This window comes from Molossus molossus, unplaced genomic scaffold, assembly GCF_014108415.1.
Source record: "Molossus molossus isolate mMolMol1 unplaced genomic scaffold, mMolMol1.p scaffold_m16_p_5, whole genome shotgun sequence".
NCBI lineage: Eukaryota > Metazoa > Chordata > Mammalia > Chiroptera > Molossidae > Molossus > Molossus molossus.
The window spans coordinates 100,880,223-100,906,495 of NW_023425388.1; the positions used below are offsets into that span (position 1 = coordinate 100,880,223).

Sequence of the window (26,273 nt, forward strand, 5' to 3'; positions counted from 1 at the left end):
TAGTGTTTTAAAATGATAGTCATTAACTCTTCCCTTTCAAAAGAAAGCTAGAAATATTCTATATGTGTTAATGGGAAAGCTTTCTAAGATTCAGATTTAGGGGTCAAGACCAATTGGTGTCCAAATAGTTTTTTTAGCAGACTGTATTTTTTATTAAACTATTTCCTGCCCTGGTCTGTTTGGCTCAGTGGTAAGAGCATCGGCCTGCTGTCCAGAGAGACCTGGGTTCGGTTCCTGCTAAGGGCACATACCTCAGTTGCAGTTTGTTGGCCCCAGCTGGGGTTGTGTGGGTGGCAACCACTCTAAGTGTCTCTCTCACATCGATGTTTCTCTCTCTCTCTCTCTTCCTCCCTCTCTTCATCTCACTCTATGAATGCAAAAAATGTCCTCAGGTGAGGATTTAAAAAAAAAAAAAACTATTTCCTAAAGCTACCTTTAGACCAAATATACAATGTACCTTCATGTTTTCTTGAGAAAAAGTGTCTTGATTTTTAATACCAACCTATTACCAGTTCTATGATCCTGGTCCTGTGGAAACTCATCTTTGGAATGCATTGTGTCTCTGATTCCACTGCCTAACAGGTGCCTGATATTTAATACATAGTCAGCCAGTGCTTATAACGAATTGAATTAGATAACTATCATGTCTGTGAAAATATAGCATAATTTGATACATATAATTTTTAAATGGCTTTTTTTGTTAACCATCTTTTTTCACTTATTTTTTAATCATCTTTTTTCACTTTTATACACTATAAAGTACTATGTAGAGATAAGATATAATTTACAAATACTTTATTTCTAATGGATGTATTATACTATATACTATATTTATTTATACCTCTTGTCCAAAAGGAAACCAATTAATAAATTATTTTGGGAGTCCAGAGAGATCATGTATTTCTTTTCTCCAGCTTTTTTGTGGGAAGTTTGGGGATGGTATTGTGGAAGAAGCATTTAAGTCTCAGAGAGTTCATAGTGTATGATATTCTTTTATAGGAAATTTGGGCAATGACATAAGTAGAAAAGCTTGTGACATGCACAGGAAAAAGTAAATATTTCAAAGTGGATGAAGTATTTAGTACCTGAGATGAAGTAGTATAAAATAATGGTAGAAAGATGTAGGTCTCTCCGTTGGAGTTTCTGTGTACTTAAGATAATGGTTATCACAACTGTATCACATTGTCACTTCATGATAATAAATGTGTGTACATGTATTTAGGCTGTAAGTTATGAATCCCTGGAGGACAGACAGTATGCCTTATATATCTTTAAATCTTGACAGCACCTTCATTCATTCACCCAGCAAATATTTATTGAGTACCTGCTTCATGCTAGGTACTATTCTCTATTATTCTAGATTCTTGGCATATGTCAGTTAACAGCAACAAGAACAACAACAAACTTCTGTGCCATGAATCTTACATTCTAACAGTGAAATACCAACAGATAATCAAATAGTAAATTGTATCAGTGCTTAATGTGTGTTAAATTTGAGTTTTTGATTTTTGGCTATTGAAAGACATTGATAGGCAGTAATAGGATCTGACTATCTCATAATGTTAATTTGGCACCAGTTCGTGTGAAGAGAAACTGGAGATGGTGAATTTCATTTGGACATGTAATGGTCTAAGCAAGTAGTCATGAAGATAAGATAGTGGTTGTAGAAGTGGAGTGAAGGGAAAGGATTTATTGAAAGATACTATGGGTTAGAATTGATAGTACTTGGCTTATATTCTGCCATTATTGTTACAGTAACATATCTTGTTATATCTAGATCCTTGTACCATTATTTTTTATTTGTTTGTTCAATTGAATATTTATTTGATTTTAAGTAGTCAAGTGGTACATGACAGAATAGACAGTGTTGAAAGACCTGACATCTCAGTCCTGGCTGTACCATTTAAAAACATGTATCTTTAGAGATCCCTTCACCTCAGTGAGCCTCGATTTCTATGTCTTCTGAATGAAGAAGATCCACTAGATAACCTCAAAGACTTTTTCCAAGTGTGAGCGATTATACTGAAAGCTATCTTATTGCTTCAATCTGAATGTCCTAGCTTTACTTTTAATTTCATCAGAAATGAGCTAAGTGAGCTAGGTGCTCAAAATACATCCATGTCTGATAGCAAGGATGGCAGATACATGCTGCCTGTATTTTTCTGTTTCATGAAATCGGTAACTAATAACATATGTTCACAGAGTAGCTTAAAAATCAGTCTAAGAAATAAGTTTTAGCAATAATAGTTGTACTATTTTGTGTTCTCTATGTGAAAAGAAGGAAAGAAAAATACAGCCTCATGAAGTCAAAGTTGTCCTGCAGTGAAGAGCATTACATGCTGTGTTTTGGGAGAAATGAGATAGACTATCATAGTTTTATCTACTTTTACAATTATGCTACCAAAACACTAAAAATGTATGCCTACACCCCTATTTATTGTTTTTATTTATTGGCCTTACCCTTACTGTCAGACGGATATTTAGTAAAAATTTGGGCAGCATAACCAATAATGCTGGCTCTTTGTTTTAGGATGTATCAGGAATGCCAGCTCTGTGTTGTCCAATTTCCCAGGGAGGGTGTGGCTTTGACTATCGATTAGCCATGGCAATTCCAGATAAATGGATCCAGGTAAGATTTCCTATAAATATTTTGTGTGTATGTGTGTGGAAAGCATGTATTAAGTTGGTTTATTTATTATTTCTTTGATTTATTTCTTAGTGGTGATTATTATTTACAGATATTATAATTGAAGTACTAAATTCTCCCATGAATGTGTTGATTCTTGTGCTTCTCCAACTTCTAAAAGTTATAATGAAAGCATTAACATTTGTACTATTTAGACACGGGGGAATATGATTAATATAATGTTAGCTGTGTAAAAGGAATTTTGCATTATCAATGCAATTGTACAGAACTTCAGTGTTCTATATTGAAAGCATGTTAAACTTCATCAAAGTATCCATTTCTGTCTGTAAATTATCAGTTAGTGTAGAAGATACTCCTTAATTCCCAGTACATGATTCATAGTATGGTTTTTCCTCAACATATTTGGTTTCATCCAGTCCTTCATTCAGCATTTAAAAGTCCTTAGTGTGTGTCAGTAACTAGGAATGAATAATTGTATATAACACCTTACACATAATTTCTAATACAATTATATTAAATTTAATGACAGTTCAAGTAGTTTGGATTCTATTTTTTTCACTGAATATTTGCCTACAGGACTAAAGTTGTTATATATACTTAGATTTGATATAGAACATTTTTGTGTCACTAACTCCATAACCATAGGCTGAATGTGTAAGGAGTCATATATGAATCAAATAATCATAGCTTTCTGATGAGGCCTTTAGTACAGACATGAACTGGTGCCATGAGATTGCAGTGTTAGAAATAACTTAACTTTGCATAGAAAAACCATAGAGCCTATTCTGAAGGAAGTGGTTATTGGAATCATCTCATAAATGTCTTTACTGGAGCCCCAGGCAGTTTGTACAATGCACAGCTGTGACATCAAAACTCTTACCAACACTGTTTCTCCTTTTCCAGCTATAATGACTCTTCAAACATTGCCAACTCCAAAAGCAAATGTGTTTTTTGTGTATAATTGGAGCCATTTTATTAATTTATATAATTTTTAATCCTCACCTGAGGATATTTTTCTATTTTTCCATTGATTTTTTGTTGTTGTTGTTGTTGTTAGATATAGTGGGATTAAGGGAGAGAGAGAGAAACATAGATGTAAGAGAGACACATAGATGGGTTGCCTCTCGCACGACTCCAGCCGGCTGGGGATTGAACCCGCAACCAAGGTAGGCATCCTTGACCAGTAATCGAACCCATGACTCTGGTCCTCGGGCTGACTTTCTAACTGCAGAGCCAAACTGGCCAGGACAAAATGCAAGTGTTTTATCAAGACGATTAATCTTAGAAATCAAACAAATGAGGGAGTGTCTAGCTTTCATACCTGAGAAAGTTGCTTTCTATTTGTTACTCTGAAAACTGCTATGTTCTTCAAGTTTCTCACTTTGGTTTAAGGTTCTTTTTTTTTTAGATTACTTTTTTATTTTTATCCTCACCAAAGGATATTTTTCAATTTATCATCAGATAGAGTGGGAGGGAGGGGGAGAGAAGGAGAGAGAGAGAGAAATATAAATGTGAAAGAGACACACCAACTGGTTGCCTCCCACATGACCCGACCAGGGCTGGGGATGAAGTGCAACCAAAGTATATACCCTTGACCAGAATCGAACCTGTGACTCATTGGTCCACAGGCCAACACTCCGACTGCTGAGCCAAACTGGCCAAGGAAGTTTAAGATTCTTTATCTCTTCACCGTCACTTACAATTTCTCATCTTTCACACCAACATTTTCCCTAGCATGTGCCAAATCTTACTTTGTTAACCTTCCATTGAAAAGTTTTCACTATTGATCAGTCTTCTTGCAGATTCAAGAATATTTCAAGGTGTACATCAACCTAGAATTTTTCCCAATCAATCATAGCTCACACTGGGGTTATCCTCAATGATGGCAATTTTCTTCTTATCATTAACTGACCAAACATTTTAGTACCTTGGGTGTTGGAGACACTATGTACTCTGTATGCAGCACATCATACAGATGGAAAAGTGTATTTTTCTATGTTTAGAATGTGACCATGTTTAGATTGTAAATGCTCTGAGGCAGATGTCACCTTCTGTTTTATGTATTTAAAAATCTTTTTGCATTACAAAAATGGACTCTTAGTTAAGAAGAGTCCCATTAAATAATATTTTTTAAAACTCAGTAATTCTCCCCTATTCTTATAAGTTGTACATTTAACAAAATAATTGCATAAATGACTATCATTCCCTCAAATGTCAATAATACATGCAAGAGTATTAATCCAAAGGACAATTCTACCCAGAATGTATATGGCATTCACTGTTACCTGACCCAGCATGTAAGTTGGTTGGAATGCTATATTACATTTATGTTTTTGTTGTTCAAAAGCAAATTATTTCCTAATTTCTACTTGCATGATTTCAAAATTAGTACTTTGGGATATGATATTAGTGTTATCATTTACTGAACAAATATTTGCCTATATAAAATATGCCAACTTTGCTATATTTCTTTTCATTTTATTTGATCATTTTTATTATCTAATAACTGTTTATGTAAAGATAATATAAGCATTTAATTGAATTAATTCATTTATTCCACTAAATATTTATTGTACACCTAGTATTTTTTATCATATATAGTTTTTTTTTTTTTTTTAATTATTATTATTTTTTTTTACCCTCACCCGAGGACATTTTTTCATTTTTTGTTCAGATAGAGTGGAAGGGAGAGAGGAAGAGAGAGAGAGAGAGAGAAACTTCGATGTGAAAGGGACACATCGAGTGGTTGCCACCCGCACAACCCAACCAGGGCCGGGGACAAACTGCAACTGAGGTACATGCCCTTAGTGGGAATTGAACCTGGGTCTCTCTGGACCGCAGGCCGACGCTCTAACCACTGAGCCAAACAGGCCCGGGCAATTATATATAGTTTTTTAATTGCACTTTTTTATGTTGAGAAAATTGTAGATTCCCATGCTGCTGTGAGAAATAATACCATGAGATCTGATATCCCCTTAACTAGTATCCCCCAATGGTCATACCTTGAAAAGCTGCAGTACATTATCACAACCAGGATACTGACATTGACATAGTCAAGATTCAGGACACTTCCAAGTCCTCAGGTTTCCTCATGTTGCCTTCATAGACACACCTGCATCCCTCTTGCCCCCAATCACAGCTTCCTAAGCTGTGATAACCACTAATCTGATCTCCATGCCTATAATTTTGTCATTTCAAGAATGATATATACATGGAATCATACAGTATGTAACCTTTCTGGATCGGCATACTTTACTCAGCAAAGTTCTCTGGAGATTCATCTAAGTTGTTGCATGTATCAATAGTGTATTTATTTTTACTGCTGAGTAGTATTCCATAGTGTGGATATACCACAGTTTGTTTAATCATTTGTCCATTAAAACACATCTGGATTGTTTCTAGGTTTTGGCTATTATTAACAAATCTGCTATAAACAGTTGTGTACAAGTTTTTCTATGACTATAAGTCATACTCTGGGATAAATGCCCATTTATTTTCATTACTCTAGGATAAACGTTCAAAAGTGCAGTTACTGGATCATATAGTAGTTGAACGTTTACTTTTTTAAGAAACTGCCACACTATTTCCAGAGTAGCTGTACTGTTTTATATTTTCACCAGCAGTGTTGGAGAGATTCAGTTTGTATATATCATTGCACGGTAGCACTTCAGTGCTGTCTCTTTTTCATTCTAGCCATTCTAGTAGGTGTGTAGTGATAGCTCATGGTGGTTTTAATTTGCATTTCTTTAATGACTTATAATGGTGAACATCTTTTCATTTGCTTATTTGCTTTCTGTGTATTCTCTTTGGTGAAATGTCTATTCCTGTCATTTGGCCATTTTCTAATTGGGTCCTTTATTTACTGTGATATTTTGAGTTTTCTATATATTCTAGATTTAGCTCTTTTTTTGGATATGTGGTTGACACATATATTCTCCCAGTCTGTTTGCCTGCTTTTTCATGTAGGCAGAAATTCTTTGTTTATTTTAAATTTGATGATGCCAATTTATCTTTTTTTTTTTTGAGATCTCTCTTTTGGTGACCAGTCCAAGAATTCTTTGGCTGTATTTTCTTTTAAACATTTTATATTTTTATTTTTAAGTTTATGATTCATTTTGAGTTAAGTTTTATGCAGTGTGTAAGACTTCATCCAGCTGCTGCTGCTGCTGCTTTTTTTTTTTTCCTATGGATGTCCAACTTTTCCAGCATGATTTGTATAAAAATACAGGGCTGGCAAAAGTAGGTTTACAGTTGCATTGTGATACTCTTTTGAGTTAATGAAACTCTTGTAATAATAATAACCTGCATATCTGTTTTTTTATATGGGCAACTATATACCTGCTTTTGCCCACCCCCATATATCTACCTTCCATTGAATTGTTTTTGCACATTTGTCAAAACTAATTGTGCATATTTGTGTAGGTCTCTACATTAGTTTCAAAGTATTGCTATATCTAATGATCACAAACTTAGTGACTTAAAACAGCACAAGTTTACAATCATATAGTTTTTATATCTCTGTACATCACAAATCTGAAGTGGATCTTCATAGGTTACAATCGGGGCATTGCCAAGGCTGCGTTCCTTCTGAAGCTCTAGTTTCCTTGACTTCTCTAGCTTCTAAAAACCACCAGTATGCCTTAGCTCATGGCCCGTTCTGTCATCCTCAAAGCCAGTGGGCTAGCATCTTCAAGTCTTTCTCACTCTTACTAGTCATGCCTCCTTTTTAGAAAGATCTCTGTCATTCACTGGTATTCAGATTCTGGATATTAGGATGTGAACAACTATGAGTGACCATTATTCTGCCCAACGCAGTTCGTCCTCTGGTGCCCAGCAATTCACAGAGCAATTGTGAGGGATTGCTGAATTCCAAGGGGTGGGGAGGAGTCAGCAAAGGAAGATACAAACAGGCCTGAACCCAGTTTCTGGTACCCAAGCCTACATTAGTTTTCTCTTGCTGTGTAACAAATAATAGTTGTGTTTGTTTTTTTTTTTTTTTTAATTTTTTTTTTTTTTAATTTTTTTTTTTTTTTTTTTTTTTATCCTCACCCGAGGATATTTTTCCATTTTTTGTACAGCTAGAGTGGGAGGGAGAGAGAGGAAGGGAGAGAGAGAGAGAGAAACATCGATGTGAAGGGACACATCGAGTGGCTGCCACCCGCACGACCAACCAGGGCCGGGGACAAACTGCAACCGAAGTACGTGCCCTTAGCGGGAACCGAACCCGGGTCTCTCCGGACCGCAGGCCAACGCTCTAACCGCTGAGCCAAACCGGCCAGGGCAATAGTTGTGTTTTAATTATTATTTTTAAAGAATGGAACAAAACATTATTTCTCCTCATTTTTTTATCTAATCTAAAAATGTAGCAAGTGTATCTCTACCTTGTGAAAGCTACAGGGAAGGTACATTGCACAATAACACTTTCCTGTAGTTATTAGTCAAGAGGTAGTGGTTGTTACAGGGGAAAACAAGGATGCAAAAATCCTAAAGTGCAGTGATCAAACCATCTGCACAAAAGTAAAAATATGCATGCATGCACACTAACACACACACTACACCACTGTCATTTGGACAGGCTGCTTAAAAATCTGTGATTTCAGAAAAATTTTCAACAAAGATATCTTTGCTATATGGGTGGGCCTGTATCTTTGTGTCAAATAACATGGATTTATTTGATGCATACACTAAGATGGGGTTTAATGTAGGAACAGTAATGGTTTATGCTAATTATATTCCTTCTTGCATCTAGCTACTTAAAGAGTTCAAAGATGAAGACTGGAATATGGGCAACATAGTTCACACACTAACAAACAGACGCTACCTTGAAAAGTGCATTGCTTATGCAGAGAGCCACGATCAGGTAAATGAGCATTTATGTAAATCTCTCTTCTCTATGTCTCTCTCTGTCTCTGTGCGTGTGTGTCTGTGTGTGTGTTTGTATTTATTAGCATATTTTAACACAAATTAATATGGTTTGATACAGTTAATATAACTTATATCTACCTATCTATAGCTATATCTTTGTGAAAATTACTTATACATGCAAAACATTTTAAAATTATTTCATTGATCTATAACTTTCAGCTTCAAAATGCAGAGCCATTTTTATCCTGTCAAACTCTAACTGAAAGATTGAAAAGATTGAAATGGCAGCTGCAAGTGATATCGTGCCTTTTTTTTTTTTAGTTGTTGTGATGAGAGGAATGGAATGTGGGTGCTGATTCAGGTTAATTTTAACTTCCATTATAGGTTTCCTTCTAGACATTTTCTTGTATGACTTTTTACAGGCTTTCGTCATTTTTTCTCTCTGTCACGAAAACCTCCTGCTCACTGGTCACTGTACCTCAGCTTCATTCCCTCTTCTCTGATGTAGCCTGAGGTATTTCCAAAGAGCAAAGCTTATTTTGTCAACCCAGATCTTTTCAGTGAAGCTTGTCATCCAAGGCCGCACAGAACCTGGCAAGAGCCAAAGTTTCTACCTTCACTCCTGCTCATCTCTCCCACTGTTCTGTTCTTCAGAGCTGAAAAGTTTCCTGAGTGGGTTCCAGTCTTGTCCTCTTGCCCACAGTTACAAATGCCTGCTTCACCTGGGAAACCCCTGGAAAAGACCCAGTTATCCCTGGCTCAGATAGTGCATTCTCTCTGAAGCCTTCCTCTCATTGTCGAGGGTAAAAATAATTGCTCCATCATCCATGTTCTCATCATGTTTTAGCAGAAAAAATTTTTGTATACCTTTGTGTTTCCAGTCTTAATACTCTGACTGCCCCTAGTAGTCACTCAGTAAATCTAAATAAATAGGGGAAAATGGTCATTTCATTATGTAAAGCTATATTAATCCTCACATGCCTAAACAACATAAAATGTACTCTTTCAACATTAAAAATGAGACAGTAAATATTTTTGAATGTTTGTCATATGTATACATTGTCATATATATACTAAGAAAATTGAAGCTTAAACAATAAGCTTCTCTGTTATTTCAGCAGAAATTGACAGGTGGTTTTTCGGGTGTCTTCTCTAATTATTAAGACCATGTAAGTGGGTCAGAGAGGTCAGCTACTAAGACCCACGGGCCAAATTCTGCTTGCTGTTTGTTTTTGTTGTGTTAATTGGAACACAGCCATGCTTATTCATTCTCATTATGTATATGGCTGCTTTTAAGTAGGTGAGACAGAGAAAGTGGCCCATAATGTCTAAAACATGTACTCTTTGGCCTTCATGGAAAGTGTGCTGACTCACGAGCTAGACACAAGCTGTATTTTGCATCTTCCAAATTGGAGCACTGCTGTCTTTTTCATTCAAATTGGCTGGTAGAGCAGATCAAATAAATGTGAGAAAAGCAGAGACAAAATATCACAGAATAATAAGTGATAGTGATTTAAGGGCTGGGGGAACCACTCACCAAGGAACAAACATAACATGAAAACTAAAGTACATACGTGAATTATATCTTTCTGTTGCAAACTCCTAACAGTTGTAGCACATTTTGAGTTTCCAATATGTACTTATTTTATATGAATGAATTAATGAAATACTATAGAAATGCATGGGATAAACAAATTGAAGGTAAAACTGATAGATTGCTCTGATAATTTTTCTCCAAAACATATAGAAACATTATAGATTTACCTTGAATGAGTTCATACTTTGAAGATTCAAGTAATTCTGCCTGGTATTACCAGTTGTTGGGAAGGTATAAAAAGATGCAAGTTGCTTAGTTGTTTCTAAAAGCAAATGTACAAATACTTCTAATAAAAATGATAAATATACAGGGTGGATTAAAAGTAGGTTTACAGGACTTCCGGTCAAGATGGCAGGTGGGTAAACACAGTATCGCATCCTCCCACAACCACATCCAAGTTACAACTAAACTACAGAACGACGATCTTTCAAAACCGCCTGAAATCAAGCTGAATGGAAGTCCTACAGCTACGGGTTAAAGAAGCTGCATCGAGACTGGTAGGAGGGGCGGAGGCGCGAGGGGCAGTGAGACAGCGGTGAGACAGGCTGGTCCCACACCCACGTGTGGCGGATAAAAATCAGGAGGCTCCCTCGGCTGGGAAGGTCCTTCCTGAGGACCGAGGGGTCCCCGTCCCACCAGGCGCCCAGCTCAGGGTTCCAGTGCCAGGAAGACAAGTCCCCATAATTTCTGGCTGGAAAAACCAGCAGGAACTGAGGCTCAGGGAGGCTCAGGCGGCTGTAGCCCCAGGCAGCTCCTTAAAGGGCCCGCGCACGGACTTATCGGACTCTCTCCCTCTAAGCTTGGAGGGGAGGAAGCTCGAGGGGCGCCAGAGACACACAGGGAAGAACTGAGCTGTTTGGCACTGGAGCGAGGGCTGGAGAGGGGGCCTGCTGTTAGAGGCCTTTGTTCCTTTGGTGAGCCCTTCCCGGGGGCGGCAGACAGAAGCCATATCTGGGACTCCAGCAACCTGGCTCACACTGGTAGCCCCGCCCTGGTGACTCCCCGAGGCCCCGCCCCACCCCACACAACTTTCAGGCCCACCCAAGCTGTTGCCACTTGCTTAACCATAGGATTGGCCTGTCTTGGATCCTGCTTCAGGTTTTTCCTAAATTCTTTCAAACGAGCAGCATCTGGTCTCAGCTAGCCCCATACCGCTCGTTAAGTAATACACAGAAACAAACACAGGGAGGCAGCCAAAATGAGGAGACAAAGAAACAGGTCCCAAATGAAAGAACAGAACAAAACCCCAAGAAAAGAACTAAGCGAAATGGAGATAAGCAACCTAACAGATGCTGAGTTCAAAATACTGCTTATAAGGATGCTCAATAAATTTAGTGAGGGCCTCAAGAGCATAAAAAAAGGACCAGTCAGAAATGATCGATGCACAGTTAGAAACGAAGGAGGCTTTAACTGAAATAAAGAATAATTTACAAAGATTCAATAGTAGAGTACGTAAATCTAAGAAGCAAATCATCAATTTGGAATATAAGGAAGCAAAAAACGCCCAATCAGAACAGCAAAAAGAAAAAGGAATCCAAACAAATAAGGATAGTGTAAGAAGCCTCTGGGACAACTTCAAGCGTGCCAACATTCGCATCTTGGGGGTGCAGGAAGGAGAAGAGAGAGAACAAGAAATCGAAAACCTGTTTGAAACAATAATGGCAGAAAACTTTCCTAACTTGGTGAAAGAAAGAGATATACAAGTCCAGGAAGCACAGAGAGTCCCAAACAAGATGAACCCCAAGAGGCCCACACCAAGACACATCATCATCAAAATGGAAAAGGTTCAAGACAAAGAGAGAATCTTAAAAGCAGCAAGAGAAAGGCAGTTAGTTACCTACAAGGGAGTTCCCATAAGGCTGTGAGCTGATTTCTCAAAAGAAACTTTGCAGGCCAGAAGGGAGTGGCAAGAAATATTCAGAGTGATGAAAAGCAAGAACCTACAACCAAGATTACTCTATCCTGAAAAGCTGTCATTTAGAATAGATGGCCATATGAAGACTTTCCCAGAGAAGAAAAAGTTAAAGGAGTTCATCACCACCAAACCGTTATTATATGAAATGATGAAGGCTCTTTTTGAAGAAAAAGATAAAATATATGAACAAACAAAATGGCAATGAATACATAGCTATCGACAATGGAATCTACAAACAAAATGAACAGGCTGAACAGAAACATTCTCATAGACACAGAGAACATTTTGTTGGTTGCCAGATGAGAGGGGGGTTGGGGAAATGGGTGAAAAAGGTGAAGGGATTAAGAAGCACAAATTCATTGCTAGATTGACAAACCTAGAAGGGAAAGGGGTTGGGGGGTGGTAAGAAATAAACCAAAGAACTTATATGCATAACCAATGGACACAGACAACAGTGTGGGAAAAGGCGGAAGGGGGCAGGAGTGGGGAGGAGGGGGTCAGTAGGGGAAAAATGTGGAATGTCTGTCAATACATTCTACATTCAACAATAAAGATTAAAAAAAAAAAGTAGGTTTACATTCGTAAGTACGGGAAAAAAAAAAGTTTATTCCTGTATTATTACTTATCATTACTGTATTATTTTTTAGACAAACAACTGTAAACCTACTTTTGCCTCATTCTGTATTGTTATAAAATGAATAATGTAGGAATGTATACATCATAGTAAACATCTAACAGAATTTATCATAGTGATTCTAAAACAGAATCAGAGATTATAGAAGTAAACACAGATACACATAAAAATATAGTTAAACAACTCAAAGCAAGTGGAAAGGACAAATTGTTTAAGAAACAATGCTGTCTAATCACAATTTAACAAATATATTTGTATCTTACATACATTGTTTTCAAACTTTTTTTACCTGTAGAACATATTTTCTTTCTTTTTTTCTTTTTTTTTTATCCTCACCTGAGGACACTTTTCCATTTTTTTGTTCAGATAGAGTGGGAGGGAGGGAGAGAGAGAAACATCAATGTGAAAGGGACACATCGATTGGCTGCCACCTGCACGACCAACCAGGGCTGGGGACAAACTGCAACCGAGGTACGTGCCCTTAGCGGGAACTGAACCCGGGTCTCTCCGGACCGCAGGCGGACGCTCTAACCGCTGAGCCAAACCGGCCAGGGCTGTAGAACCTATTTTCAAACTACACTCATATAGAACTCTATGTTATACATCAGATTGAAGCTGCACTTTACTGGTACATATATTAGTTTGCTAGGGCTGCCACAACAAAATACCACAGTCAGGGTGGCTTAAACAACAAATTTATTTTTTATATTGCTGGAGGCTGCAAATACAAGGTCAGTTGTCATCAGGTTTAGAGTCTCCTGAGGCCTCTCTCCTAGGTTTGCAGATGGCATTTTCTGTGTCCTCAAGTGGTCTTTTTCTGTGCACATTTATCCCTGGTGTTTTTTTGCTCTTCATATAAGGGCACCATTCACTGGATTAGGACTCCACTCTTATGACCTCATTTAACCTTGGTTATCTCTTTGTTCTAGCTCCAGATATAGGCACATTGGCAGTTGGGACTTCAACATGAATTTGAAGGGGGCGGGTAACAATTCAGTCCATAAAAGTATACAATTTTTGTATGTTTAGATATAAAATATTTACCTAGAAGTCAGAGAACAAAGGAGTTGTTTTGCTAAAGCAAAAAAAAAAAAAAATTTAACTCAAGTAATACAGATGACAATTCTCAAACTTTGAGAATTTTTGTGTCAAGAACCATATTCTCAGCCAATTCTTTCTTGGCCTAACAATAAGGACAAGACCAATGAAATGAGTAGATTTTTTTTAATAAAATTATTTTAAAGACAAGTCATTTAAATCAAAATAGATTAGAGAGTGTAACAGGTTTGTAAGTAAACATATTTTTCTAAAAATGAAAATAATTGTAATAGGGTAATGAGATAATGGCCTAATTTCTCTTATATGTTTCACTGTGCATGTATTTCTTGTCAGTGAAGAACACTTTGTATTAGTGAGCTGTTCTTAACCATTAATAATTCAGATTGTTAAGAGGCCTCTCTTCTACTCAGGGTGTTTCTGAGTAACCTGCCCCATTCATCAATCGTATTTTCATGTAAATCAAATAAATTTTAGATTAAATAACAAATACAATGAGGAAGCAAACTGTACATTTTAAGAAAAAGTTGCCAACCTTATGCCCAAAGGGAGGAGAGTCCTATGTAATATATTTGTAGACATATTATATATATGCATATTAAATACATATACTTCTATAAATACATATACATACATATAAAATATTTTTTTAGAAACTTACGTTCTTTCAAAACAAATTCATAATATGCGAACTATTTCAAAATCTGTTTAGCTTTCTCAACATTATGGTAAATATTTATTCCAATTTCAGAAAAATTGAAGCATCCACTCTGTTCTAATAGGTAGCTTATCACGGATTTCTCACCAAGCTCTTTAAAAAATTAAAAATCGCCCTGGCCGGTTTGGCTCAGCGGTTAGAGCGTCGGACTGCGGTCCAGAGAGACCCGGGTTCGGTTTCCGCTAAGGGCATGTACCTCGGTTGCAGTTTTTCCCCAGCCCTGGTTGGGTCGTGTGGGTGGCAACCACTCGATGTGTCGCTTTCATGTCGATGTTTCTCTCTCTCTCTCTCCCTCTCACTCTATATGAACAAAATATCGAAAAATGTCCTCGGATGAGGATAAAAAAAAATAATAATAATAAAATAAAATTAAATTAAATTAAAAATTAATAATCAATCCTGAAAACACATGTGCTGATCTCTAACAGGTTCTACCAGCTCACCTTCAGCACAGAAGGTAATTATTGGCATATGCATTAAATTAATGCTAAATTATCACACACCTTTCCTACATTGTTTTCATCCTGTGTTATTCTAGTGTAAATCATAGCTGCTTGGTTCCTATTCTTTGCATTCATCTCAGTGACTTTTACTTCTGTAGGCACTCGTTGGGGATAAGACACTGGCATTTTGGTTGATGGATGCTGAAATGTATACCAACATGAGTGTTCTGACCCCTTTTACTCCAGTTATTGATCGTGGAATACAGCTTCATAAAATGATTCGACTCATTACTCATGCCCTTGGTGGAGAAGGTTACCTCAATTTCATGGGTAAGTTTCAATTGAACACATAATCCAATCTGTATTGAAAATGTTAACTAATACTACATGAGCATAAATCATGTAGAATATTTTGATTTGGCTGTTTAAATTTAAAATAGAAAATTACAACTTTATACCTTTACTGTCGTATAAACTGCAAACATTAAATTTCTGTAAGACTGTTATAACTAATACAAGATGAAAAAGTAGTTTAATAGCTGGTATTTTATTTAATATTATTGACAAGTGGATTATTTTTAAAACAGAATTATTTTGAATCTAATCATTCTGTGTTTATTTTGTTGTAGTGCTTGCACATTAAACATAAGAAAGATATAATTGTCATGTCATAACATATTATACTAATATTATTGGTTTTCTTTAAGGTAATTGTATACCAGTATATTTTATTATAAATGTGAAAGCCATGGCCCAGGATATTTTGATGGGCAAAAAAATATTTAAAAACAAAAATAAAAAATTATATTTTCAGAGGTCATTATTGTTTCAAGGTTCTTGATTGATAAAATGTAGAAATCAACTAATAGAGTTTTCTGTTCTATTTGGTTTACAACAACCATTTGAATATTTGAGTTTTAGGAGATTTGCCAGCCTTTTGGCTAAAGAGAAACAGAAACAATTGGTAAATGCATATGGGAGGCTGACTCACTTTTCTACAGTAAAAGCCTAAGTGCTTCAAATTACCTCATGTCTTTCTGCAAGTTTTTATAAAGAATCTCAGATTGGACTTTTAAAAGCTTCTATTTTGAAGATGAGGCTACCCTTATCAAAAATGCTGGAAGATGAATATTAGTGTTTTTGTAAGATTGATTCCTAGGGGAAAATTTAAGAGAAAGGAAACTGACATTTTTCAAATATCTACCATGTGCCAACCTCACCTTCAAATCTACCTCCCCCACTTCTACAATCTTCTTTCACCCCCGATGAGAAAGTAAAATTCATTTTGGTCTTAGAAGAAACCAAAGATTAATGCTTCCCCTTTATTATCTTCCTATCTCATTCAATTACCAAAATCCTCAGGCCCTGAATACAAATGACCATGATTTTAACCAGTCATGTGTATATACAAACACAAAATTCCTTGTTTTCTCCACCCCAGAGAGAAGTCTCAGAATATGCCGCACTCTTAATCATACATGTAATTGCATTTAATATTTCATGTGCATTTAAATAGTCTTCCAGCTATCCTTCATTACATTGTTCTGTTTAATTCCTCCATGTATTTTTCAAGTTGCAATTATATGTTCATGATAACTTATGCATTTGTTGTCTCCTTCCTCCACTAGACTGTAAGCTCATGAAAACTGGGACCCTAATTGTTTAATTCATTATTGTATGCCCAGGACCTGCACCCTGCCTAGAGTATGCATTCAATAAATATGTGTTGAATGAAAAAAAAAAAAAACAGCTTTTATTTTTTGTTAGCCTTTGGTTAGAGAGCGAAGCCCAGTAAACCATACATTAAATTTTATCTGCATGAGTATATCTTTGCAGTATACCTTTGGGTGCAGTCCTCTTTTTCTCAGGATCATCAAAATGTGTTAATATCCCTAACCTGCCAGGAGGTATCCTTCCTGACCTGTGAGACTGCACTATGGCAGCCAAGCACCACACCACATTTCCTGAGGGCATCCTATCCAGAAGTGAAATCAGCCTCAGTTCCTTAAAAGCAACTGGTTCTCCCTGACGCAATGACCATCCTTCATAAATATGGCCATTCCAGTAAGGCCTTAGTTGTACAACCATTTTATTAAATTATATTCTGATTAAAAGAACCTATGCAAATAACTATGTCTCTGTGTAAAGTAAGGAGAACTAAGGGTTAGTGAGAGATTTTCAAATGGTTTATTTTATTTACAAAAGCAGAGTTTATAAAATTGTAACAGTCTGTAGATAGTGCAAGAAAATAATGAAAGGCGTCATCTAATATACTTGGAACTACAACAGTTTTCCAAACAGAACCAGACTAAGACCTCTGAGTTTATGCAGTTTGTCCTATATAATAAATTCTTAAAGCTCACTGTCTCTGAAAATTCTAGAAATCCTGGCTAAGTCTATTGCTTTAGTCTGGACATTGTGAAAAAGTTTGTATTTTCTTTTTTTATTAATTTGTTTTTGTTACAGATGTTTCTCATTTTTCCCCCATTGACACTTTCCTCCTCTTCCCACTGCCCCATCCCCAGCTGTGTTGTCTATGTTTGTTGGTTATGCATACATACATGTAAGTTCTGTGGTTTATCTCTTCCCTCCCCAACCCCCCCTCCTCTGAGGCTTGTCAGTCTGCATCCCATCTCTATGTCTCTGGGTTAATTTTCTTCAGCAATTTGTTTAGTTCATTATATTCTACAAGTAAGTGACATCATGTGATATTTGTCTTTCTCTGCTTGGCTTGTTTCACTTAGCATAATACTTTCCAGGTCCTTCCATGCCATCTCAAAGGATTAGAGATTGTTCTTTCTTACAGCTGCATAATACTCCATTGTGTACATGTACCACTTTTTAATCCATTCATGTACTGATGGACATTTGGGCTGTTTCCAGATCTTAGCTATTGTATATAGTGCTGCTATGAACATAGGGGTACATATATTCTTTCTGATTGGTGGTTCGTGTTTCTTAGGGTATATTCCTAGAAGTGGGATCACTGGGTCAAATGGCAGTTCAATTTTTAACTTTTTGAGGTAACACCATAGTGTTTTCTACAGTGGCTACACCAGTTTACATTCCCACCAGCAGTGTACTAGAGTCCCCTTTTCTCCACACCCGTGCCAACAGTTGTTTGATGATTTGTTGATGGTGGCCATTCTGACAGGTATGTGGTGATACCTCATAGTTGTTTTAACTTGCATCTCTCTGATGATTAGTGACATTGATCATCTCTTCATATGTTTCTTGGCCATTTGTATGTCCTTTTTGGGGACGTTTCTATTTAGGTCCTCTGTCCATTTTTTAATTGGGTTCTTTGGCTTCCTTTTGTTCAGTTGCATGAGTACTCTATATATTTTGGAAATTAACCCCATATCTGATGCATCATTGATGATTATGGTCTCCCATATAGTGGGATCCCTTTCGATTTTGATGGTTGTTTCTTTTGCTGTGCAGAGGCTTTTAAATTTGATGTAGTCCCATGTATTCATTTTTTCCTTTGTTTCTCTTGCCTTAGTTGTTGTATCAGTGAAAATTCTGCTGTGTATGATGTCTGAGATTTTGTTGCCTGCATTTTCTTCTAGAATTTTTATGGATTCACGAGTTACATTTAAGTCTTTTATCCATTTTGAGTTTATTCTCGTGTATGGTGTAAGTTGGTGTTCTAGCTTCATTTTTTTGCAAGAAACTGTCCAGTTTTTCCAACACCATTTATTGAAGAGACTGTCATGACTCCACTGTATGCTCTTGCCATCTTTGTCAAATATTAATTGAGCATATTGTCTTGGGTCAATTTCTGGGTTCTCTATTCTGTTCCATTGATCTATCTGCCTTTTCTTGTGCCAGTACCAGACTGTTTTGATGACGGTAGCTTTGTAGTATAACCTGAAATCTGGTAATGTGATCCCTCCTACTTTATTCTTTTTTTTCAAGATTGCTGTGGTTATTCGGGGTCTTTTTTTGGTTCCATATAAACTGTTGGAGTGTTTGTTCTAGTTCTGTGAGTATGTCATCGGTATTTTCATGGGAATTGCATTCAATCTATAGATTGCTTTAGTAGTATGGACATTTTAATGATTAATTCTTTCAATCCATGAACAAGGTATACGCTTCCACTTTTTTATATCTCTATTTCTTTTTTAATGACCTGTAGTTTTCTGCGAAGAGATCCTTTACTTCTTTGGTTAAGGTTATTCCAAGGTATCTTAATTTTTCTGCTGCGATGGTAAACAAGATTTGTTTTTTTAGTTTCTCTTTCTGTGAGTTCATCATTGGTGTATAAGAGTGCCATCAATTTCTTGACATTAATTTTGTATTCTGCTATCTTGCAAAATTCATTTATTATGTCTAGTAGATTTTTGATGGAGTCTTTAGGGTTTTCTATATACAATATCATGTCATCTGCAAATAATGACAGTTTCACGTCCTTCTTTTCAATTTGGATCCCCTTTATTTTTTCTTCATGTCTGATTGCTGTGGCTAAGACTTCCAGTACTATGTTAAATAAGAGTGGTGAAAGTGGACATCCCTGTCTTGTTCCCGTTCTTAAGAGGAATGCTTTAAGTTTTTGCCCATTGAGTATGATGTTGGCTGTAGATCTTTTATAATATGGCCTTTATTATGTCGAGATATGATCCCTCTATTTCCACATTGCTGAGCGTTTTTATAACAAATGGGTGCTGGATTTGGTCGAATGCTTTTTCAGCATCTATTGATTTGATTATATAGTTTTTATCTTTCATTTTGTTTATGTGGTGTATCACATCTAATGATTTGCAAATATTGTACCATCCTTGCATGCCTAGGATGAAACTCACTTGGTAATGATGAATAATTTTTTTGATGTATTGCTGGATCCAATTTGCTAATATTTTGTTAAGGATTTTGGCATCTGTGTTCATTAGGGATTTTGGCCTAAAGTTTTCTTTCTTTGTAGTGTCTTTATTCAGTTTTGGAATTATGTTTATGCTGACCTCATAAAATGAGTTTGAAAGTGTTCCATCTTCTTGAATTTTTTGGAATAGTTTTAGAAGAATGGGTATTAGATCTTCTTTGAATGTTTGGTAAAACTCCTCCATGAAGCCATCTAGGCTTGGGCTTTTGTTTCCTGGGAGATTTTTCATTACCTCTTAATTTTTCTTATTTGTTATTGGTCTGTTCAAGTTTTCTCTCTCTTTCTGGTTCAGTTTTGGGAGGCTGTGTGTTTCTAGAAATTTGTCCATTTCTCCTAGATTGTCCACTTTCTTGGTGTATAATTGTTCATAGTATGTTTTGATGATCCTTTGTATTTCTGTGATGTCAGTTGTTACTTCTCTTTCATTTCTGATTTTGTTTATTTGGTTTCTCTCTTTTTGTTTCTTAGTGAGTCTGGCTAACTGTGCCTTGATCTTGTTTATTTTTTCAAAGAACCAGCTTTTTGTTTCATTGATCTTTTGAATTGTTTTTTTTTTTTTTAGTCTCAATGTCATTTATTTTTGTTCTGACCTTTACTATTTCCTTCCTCCTACTAGCTCTGGGTTTTTCTTTTTCTGTACTTTCTAGTTCTTTAAGTTGTAGGGTTAGAAAGTCAGTTAGGAATTTTTCTTTTTTCTTGAGATAGGCTTGTAGTGCTATGAACTTCCCTCTCAGGACTGCTTTCGCTGTGTCCCATAGATTTTGTGTTGTTGTGTTTCGTTTTCATTGGTTTCCAGAAAGTTTTTACTTTCTTCCTTGATCTTGTTAGTAACCCATTTGTTGTTTAATACCATAGTATATAGCTTCCAAGTGTTTGAATGTTTTTTTGTGTTTTATTGTAATTGAGTTCTACTTTCATGCCACTGTGATCTGAGAAGATGCCTGATATGATTTCAATTTTTGGAAATTTTTAGAGACTTGCTTTGTGTCCTAACATGTAGTCTGTCTTTGAGAATGACCCATGTGCACTTGAGAAGAATGTATATTCTGCAGCTTTGGGGTGAAAGTTCTATAAATATGAATGAAGTCCAACTGATCTAGTTTATCTGGTAAGGACTCTATGTCCTTGTTAATTTTTTGTTTAGAAGATCTATCCAGTGGTTTTTTAATATATTTTGGTGCTCCCGTATTTGCATATATATTTACCAGGGTTATATCCTCTTGGTGGATTGATCCTTTTAATGTTATGTAGTGACCTTCTCTGTCTCTTATTATGGCCCTTGATTTGAAGTCTATCTTGTCAGATATGAGTATTGCTACACCAGCTTTTTTTCATTTTCATTTGCTTGGAAAATTTTTTTTTTATCCCTTCACTTTCATCCTGTGTGAGTCTTTTGTTGTGAAGTGGGTTTCTTGTAGACAGCATATATATGGGTCGTGTTTTCTTATCCAATCAGCTAACCTATGTCTTTTGATTGGATCATTTAAGCCATTTACATTTAAGGTAATTAATGATAGTTATTATTTGCCATTTTAATTTTATGCCCATGTTTCTCTCTCTCTCTCTTTTTCTCTCTCTCTCTGTTTCTTCTGCTTCTTACAACACTCCCTTCAGCAATTCTTAGAGTGCTAGTTTGTTGGTGGTAATTTTTTTTTTTAATCTGCGAAGCTCTTTATTTCTCCTTTAATTTCAAATGATAGCCTTGCTGGATAGAGTATAGTCTTGGATTTAGACCCTTGCCTTGAATTGCTTTGTACACTTTATGCCACACCCTTCTGGCCTGCATCTTTTCTGTTGAGAAATCAGCTGACAGTCTAATGGGAGCTCCCTTGTAGGTAACTTTCTGTCTCTCTCTTGCTTCCTTTAAGATTCTTTTTTTGGCCCTGGCCGGTTTGGCTCAGCGGTTAGAGCGTCGGTCTGCGGTCCTGAGAGACCCGGGTTCGGTTCCCGCTAAGGGCATGTACCTCGGTTGCAGTTTGTCCCCGGCCCTGGTCGGTTGTGTGGGTGGCGCCCACTCGATGTGTCCCTTTCACATCGATGTTTCTCTGTCTCTCTCTGTTCCTCTCTCTCCCCCCCACTCTACCTGAACAAAAAATGGAAAAATATCCTCGAGTGAGGATAAAAAAAAAAAAAGATTCTTTCTTTGTGTTTAATGTTTGCCATTTTTATTATGATGTGTCTAGCTGTGGGTCTTCTGGGGTTCATCTTGCTTGGGTCTCTCTGTGTTTCCTGGACTTGTGTGACTTTTTCCTTCACCAGTTTTGAGAAGTTTTCTGTCATTATTTCTTCAAACAGGTTCTCTATTCCTTTCTCTGATTCTTCTCCTTCCAGTATCCCTATAATGCGAATGTTGTTACGATTTGCATTGTCTCATCTCCCTGAAACTCTCCTCCCACTTTTTAATTTTTTTTTTTTTTTTTTCCATTTGCTACTCTATTTGAATGTTTTACTCTACCTTGTCGTCTAAGTAGCTGATTTGGTCTTCAGCTTCTTCTAATCTACTATTGAACCCTTCTAAGGAATTTTTCATAACAGTTACGTCATTCTTTATTTCCTCTGGATTTGTATGCATAGCTTCTACCTCTTTTTTTCTTTTTTTTAAGCTGAAGTAGTTCCCAGTGAGCTCTTCATAATTCTTATTAAGTTGCTTATAGTTCTCACCAAATTGTTTGAACACCTTTAAAATCATTGCTTTGAATTCTTTATCTGACAAGTTTCTATCTTCCATTTCCTGTAGTTCCTTTTCTAGTGATTCCTCTTTTTCTTTCCTTTGGGTGGTGTTTCTTTGTGTCCCCATTTTAGCCGTCTGGTGAGGAATGTTCGGATGTGTAGGCAGCTCACTGTATATCAAATAAGGCTACTGTGCCTCCCAGGCTGTTTTGTTGCGTGCCGCTTCTTGCCTGCTATGGATCCTGGAGGTTGACTACTGGGGGTTGGTATTGGTGTGTCCTGGTAAGTGCTGCTGCTGGATCATGTGGGCTCCTCTCGAGCTGTGTCCCCAGCTGGTCGCTGGTGCCACCTATAGCTATATAGCTCAGACCCTGTTGGAGTTGTGCTCCCTGCCCATGCCATGGGCAACTGGATTGCACAGTTTTTCTGGAGACCCGACTCCACACCTATCTTGTGGGTATCTGGGTTGCACAGGCCTCTCTGGTGCCCCCAGCACCTTGCAGTTCCCATGGGCAGCTGGATTGCTCAATCCCTTTGGAGACCCGGCTCCATGCCTATCTTGTGGGCAGCTAAGTTGCACAGGCCGCTCTTGTGCCTTAGCACCCCGCAGGTCTCGTGGGCAGCTGGATGGCACAGTCCCTTTGGAGACCCGACTTCACGCCTATCTGGTGGGCAGCTAAGTTGCCTCTCTGGTGCCCCAGCACCCCACAAGTTCAGCAGGCAACTAGATCACACTGGTCCCTCTTGGGCTCCGGCTTCCCGCTGCTCTGTGGGCCCCTGGGTAACACAGGCCTCTGTGGAGCCCCAGGTCCCGCCGCTGGCGGCTGGGGAGTGCTGCTGCCTAGTGGGGCTCAGCTCCTGCTCAGCCTTTGCTATAGTTTTGAGGGATGGGTCTCAGCTGCTGGTCTGTGCTTCTGTTGCCTGGGGTTGGATTTCTGTTCCCCAGCCTCTGTTGCTGGGGGTATATCTCGACTCTGATTGGGTTGTTGCTGTGGGGGATGGTGCTGGACTCCTGGCCATTTATGGTTTCTGCAACAGGCACCTTGACAGCACTACTGTGCACTGGTCTGTGTTGACACAGGGGACCCGCTGTTCCAATGGTTCCAGGTGCACTGGTGGGCTCAGGTTGCTGGGCCCTAGTTGCTCCCACTGCCTCCTCCCAGGGAAGACCCTGGATCTTCCTAAATGGTGGGGCCTCCCTGTGGTGCAGGGAGAAGCGCCCTGAAGGGCCGCTCACCGTGGTAGCCAGCTGCTCCGTCCACAGCACAGGAACCTTCTGCTCCAAGGCCCTGCACTGCTCGGGTTTGGTCAGCCACCTTCGGGTCCACTCACACTCTCTCACACACTCGCTCACTCTCTCACGCACTCACCCTCCCTCTGGTCCTGCCCACTGCCATCTTTCCATCAAAAAAGTTTTAAATACATGACTACTTTAATAAATTTAAAACTCCGAAGTCTGTACCTAAGGGTATCAAAGTAGGAAGTAACTAATGGGCTCCTTTTCCTGAGACTTTCCTCCTTCGTTGAAGACAGTTCTAGCCTGTAGCATATGACAGCCTCCAGGCAAGCATCAGCATAAAACAAAACTATTTGTGGATGACAGACTTAATGAACCTAGTGAATTTAATACTGATAACTTTCAAGTAAGGAATGTCTGATGAAAGTTCATAATGAGAACTATTTCCTGGGTCTTGGTCAATATTTTCCCTGAGGATCCAGAAATTTCATAAACCTTATGAAATATATATATTAATCTCACAATAACTGTATTCAACCTAGGGCAGGCCAAATGTCTATTCTCTTTTGGAAACTCTTCTCATGAAACTTTCAATACTAACACGATCAATAGACACATTTTTAGTATTTCTCTCTATAATGTCCTTAAATTGATCATATGGTATCAAATATAATTTTGAAGTTATTCTTTGATTTAGGTCTCAAAGGTCCTTTGCAGTTTCATTCTTACTTTTGTCCTTGAAATAAATGGCTTCTAATATTTAACTCTAATATATCACTTTAAAAAAAATATTTTTCTTTATTGATCTTAGAGAAGAAGGGAGTGGGAGAGAGATAGAAACATCGATGAGAACATCAATAGACCATCTCCTGCATGCCCCCCACTGGGAATGGGGCCCACAATCTGGGCATGTGCCCTGACCGGGAATCAAATCAGTGACCTCTTGGTGCATGGGTCAGCGCTCAATCAGTGAGCCACACTGGCTGGGCCAATATATCACTTTTTTTTTTTTTTTTGAGTATCTATCTTATGTAAATCTTACATATCTCTAACTTTAAAATCAATGATTTCCTGATGGCTTTAATTTCTGATTGTTGATTAGTTTTATATTTCCCCACGAGCTACCATGACTTTGAATATGTATTTTTTCCATTTCCTGATTATATCACAGTTCTGCCTAGTGGCTTCAATGATCACAGCGTCCTCCAGCTTCCTTTTAGGCCTCGCATGAATATATCCCATGGGTTTCCCCATTGGTGGGCTGGCTGAAGCCAAGCAAGCCTTCTTTCGGTTTTTTAATGTATCAGCCTTCTTCCACTCTGAACTCTCCATGTGTCACTTCTCACTCTTGGAATCATCCCAGTCAAGCACTCCCTCCCTTACCTGACCGAATCCTTTATCTGCGGCTCTCACATCCTGTAGGAGGCCTTCCTGAAGCCTCCAACTGTGCTAGTTTCTCTATTTTACATTGGATAGTACTGTATATTACCTTTCATGACACAGAACAAAATTATACTTGAAAAACTTCAACATACGATTTCCTTGATATAATTAAAACTCAGTGAAAATAGAGGTCATCTGTATCGTATTCACGATTGTATCTCCATGAACTAGTAGCAACTTACACAGTAATCGAGCATATCACAAGGCTTTCACATTTTTCTGAGAAAGGATATCAAGTCATAGACATAGAGAGAGAATATTACCTGTATGTAATATTTTTAGCACTAGTTCATTAGTTGCAATCGTCTGTTGTACTTTCAGGGAAAGTAATTTTTTTTTTTAAGTGGCATATAAGAGATTAATATTTTTTAAAAATCAAAATAAGAAATTCTTCAAGACTGAGGAGCAACATGGTTGTTTAGTCATGTTTTAGACATTTTTAAACTTGTTAGCTGTCTGGAATTTTAATTTTATTTCCCTCTAATAGAGAAAGAATGAATTAAAACGAGTAAAATAGCAACACATTTTTTACTTTTATAATTAAGCCATGTTTCCATAAATTTGGTAGGCATTTAAATATGTTCCCTTATAAAAAAATCATTAAGATAAATAATGGATTCTGTAAGAAAGATACCAGTTTAGCTGTTCTGTTTTGTTTGTTTTTGTCTTATGTACTACTAATTTGAGTTTTAAAAAAATTACTTTTCTCTGATTAAAGCAGAGGAACATTTGCTATGAACTTTTTGATTTGCTGAGTTATGTTAATTGGTAATGAATAAATACATTTATATTTTCTGTTCTGTCATATAGTCACATAAAAAAATAAAATATAGATGAAGGAAGCAGAGATGCCTAAATTATTTTTATATTTTAATATCACTGACTGTAAGAGTTTATATTGACATAGCATTCGATACATTCTAAAACATTTTTATATGCATCATCTTACTTAATCTTTATAAAGTTTTTCTTTTTTTTTTTTATCCTCACCCGAGGACATTTTTCCATTTTTTGTTTAGATAGAGTGGGAGGGAGAGAGAGGAAGAGAGAGAGAGAGAAAAACATCGACGTGAAAGGGACACATCGAGTGGTTGCCACCCGCACAACCCATCCAGGGCCGGGGACAAACTGAAACCAAGGTATGTGCCCTTAGCGGGAACCGAACC

The 26,273-nt window shown here is 37.4% G+C and overlaps 1 protein-coding gene across 2 annotated transcripts in view; it reads left to right on the forward strand.

Moving 5' to 3' along the window:
* GBE1 (1,4-alpha-glucan branching enzyme 1) overlaps nt 1-26,273 on the forward strand; it is a 360,857-nt gene that overhangs the window by 261,928 nt on the left and 72,656 nt on the right. For both annotated transcript variants that reach the window (XM_036243257.1, XM_036243255.1), the window contains exons 10-12: nt 2,531-2,629; nt 8,397-8,507; nt 15,034-15,205. In XM_036243257.1, the coding sequence (XP_036099150.1) occupies nt 2,531-2,629; nt 8,397-8,507; nt 15,034-15,205 (382 nt within the window). The remainder of the gene's footprint in view (nt 1-2,530; nt 2,630-8,396; nt 8,508-15,033; nt 15,206-26,273) is intronic.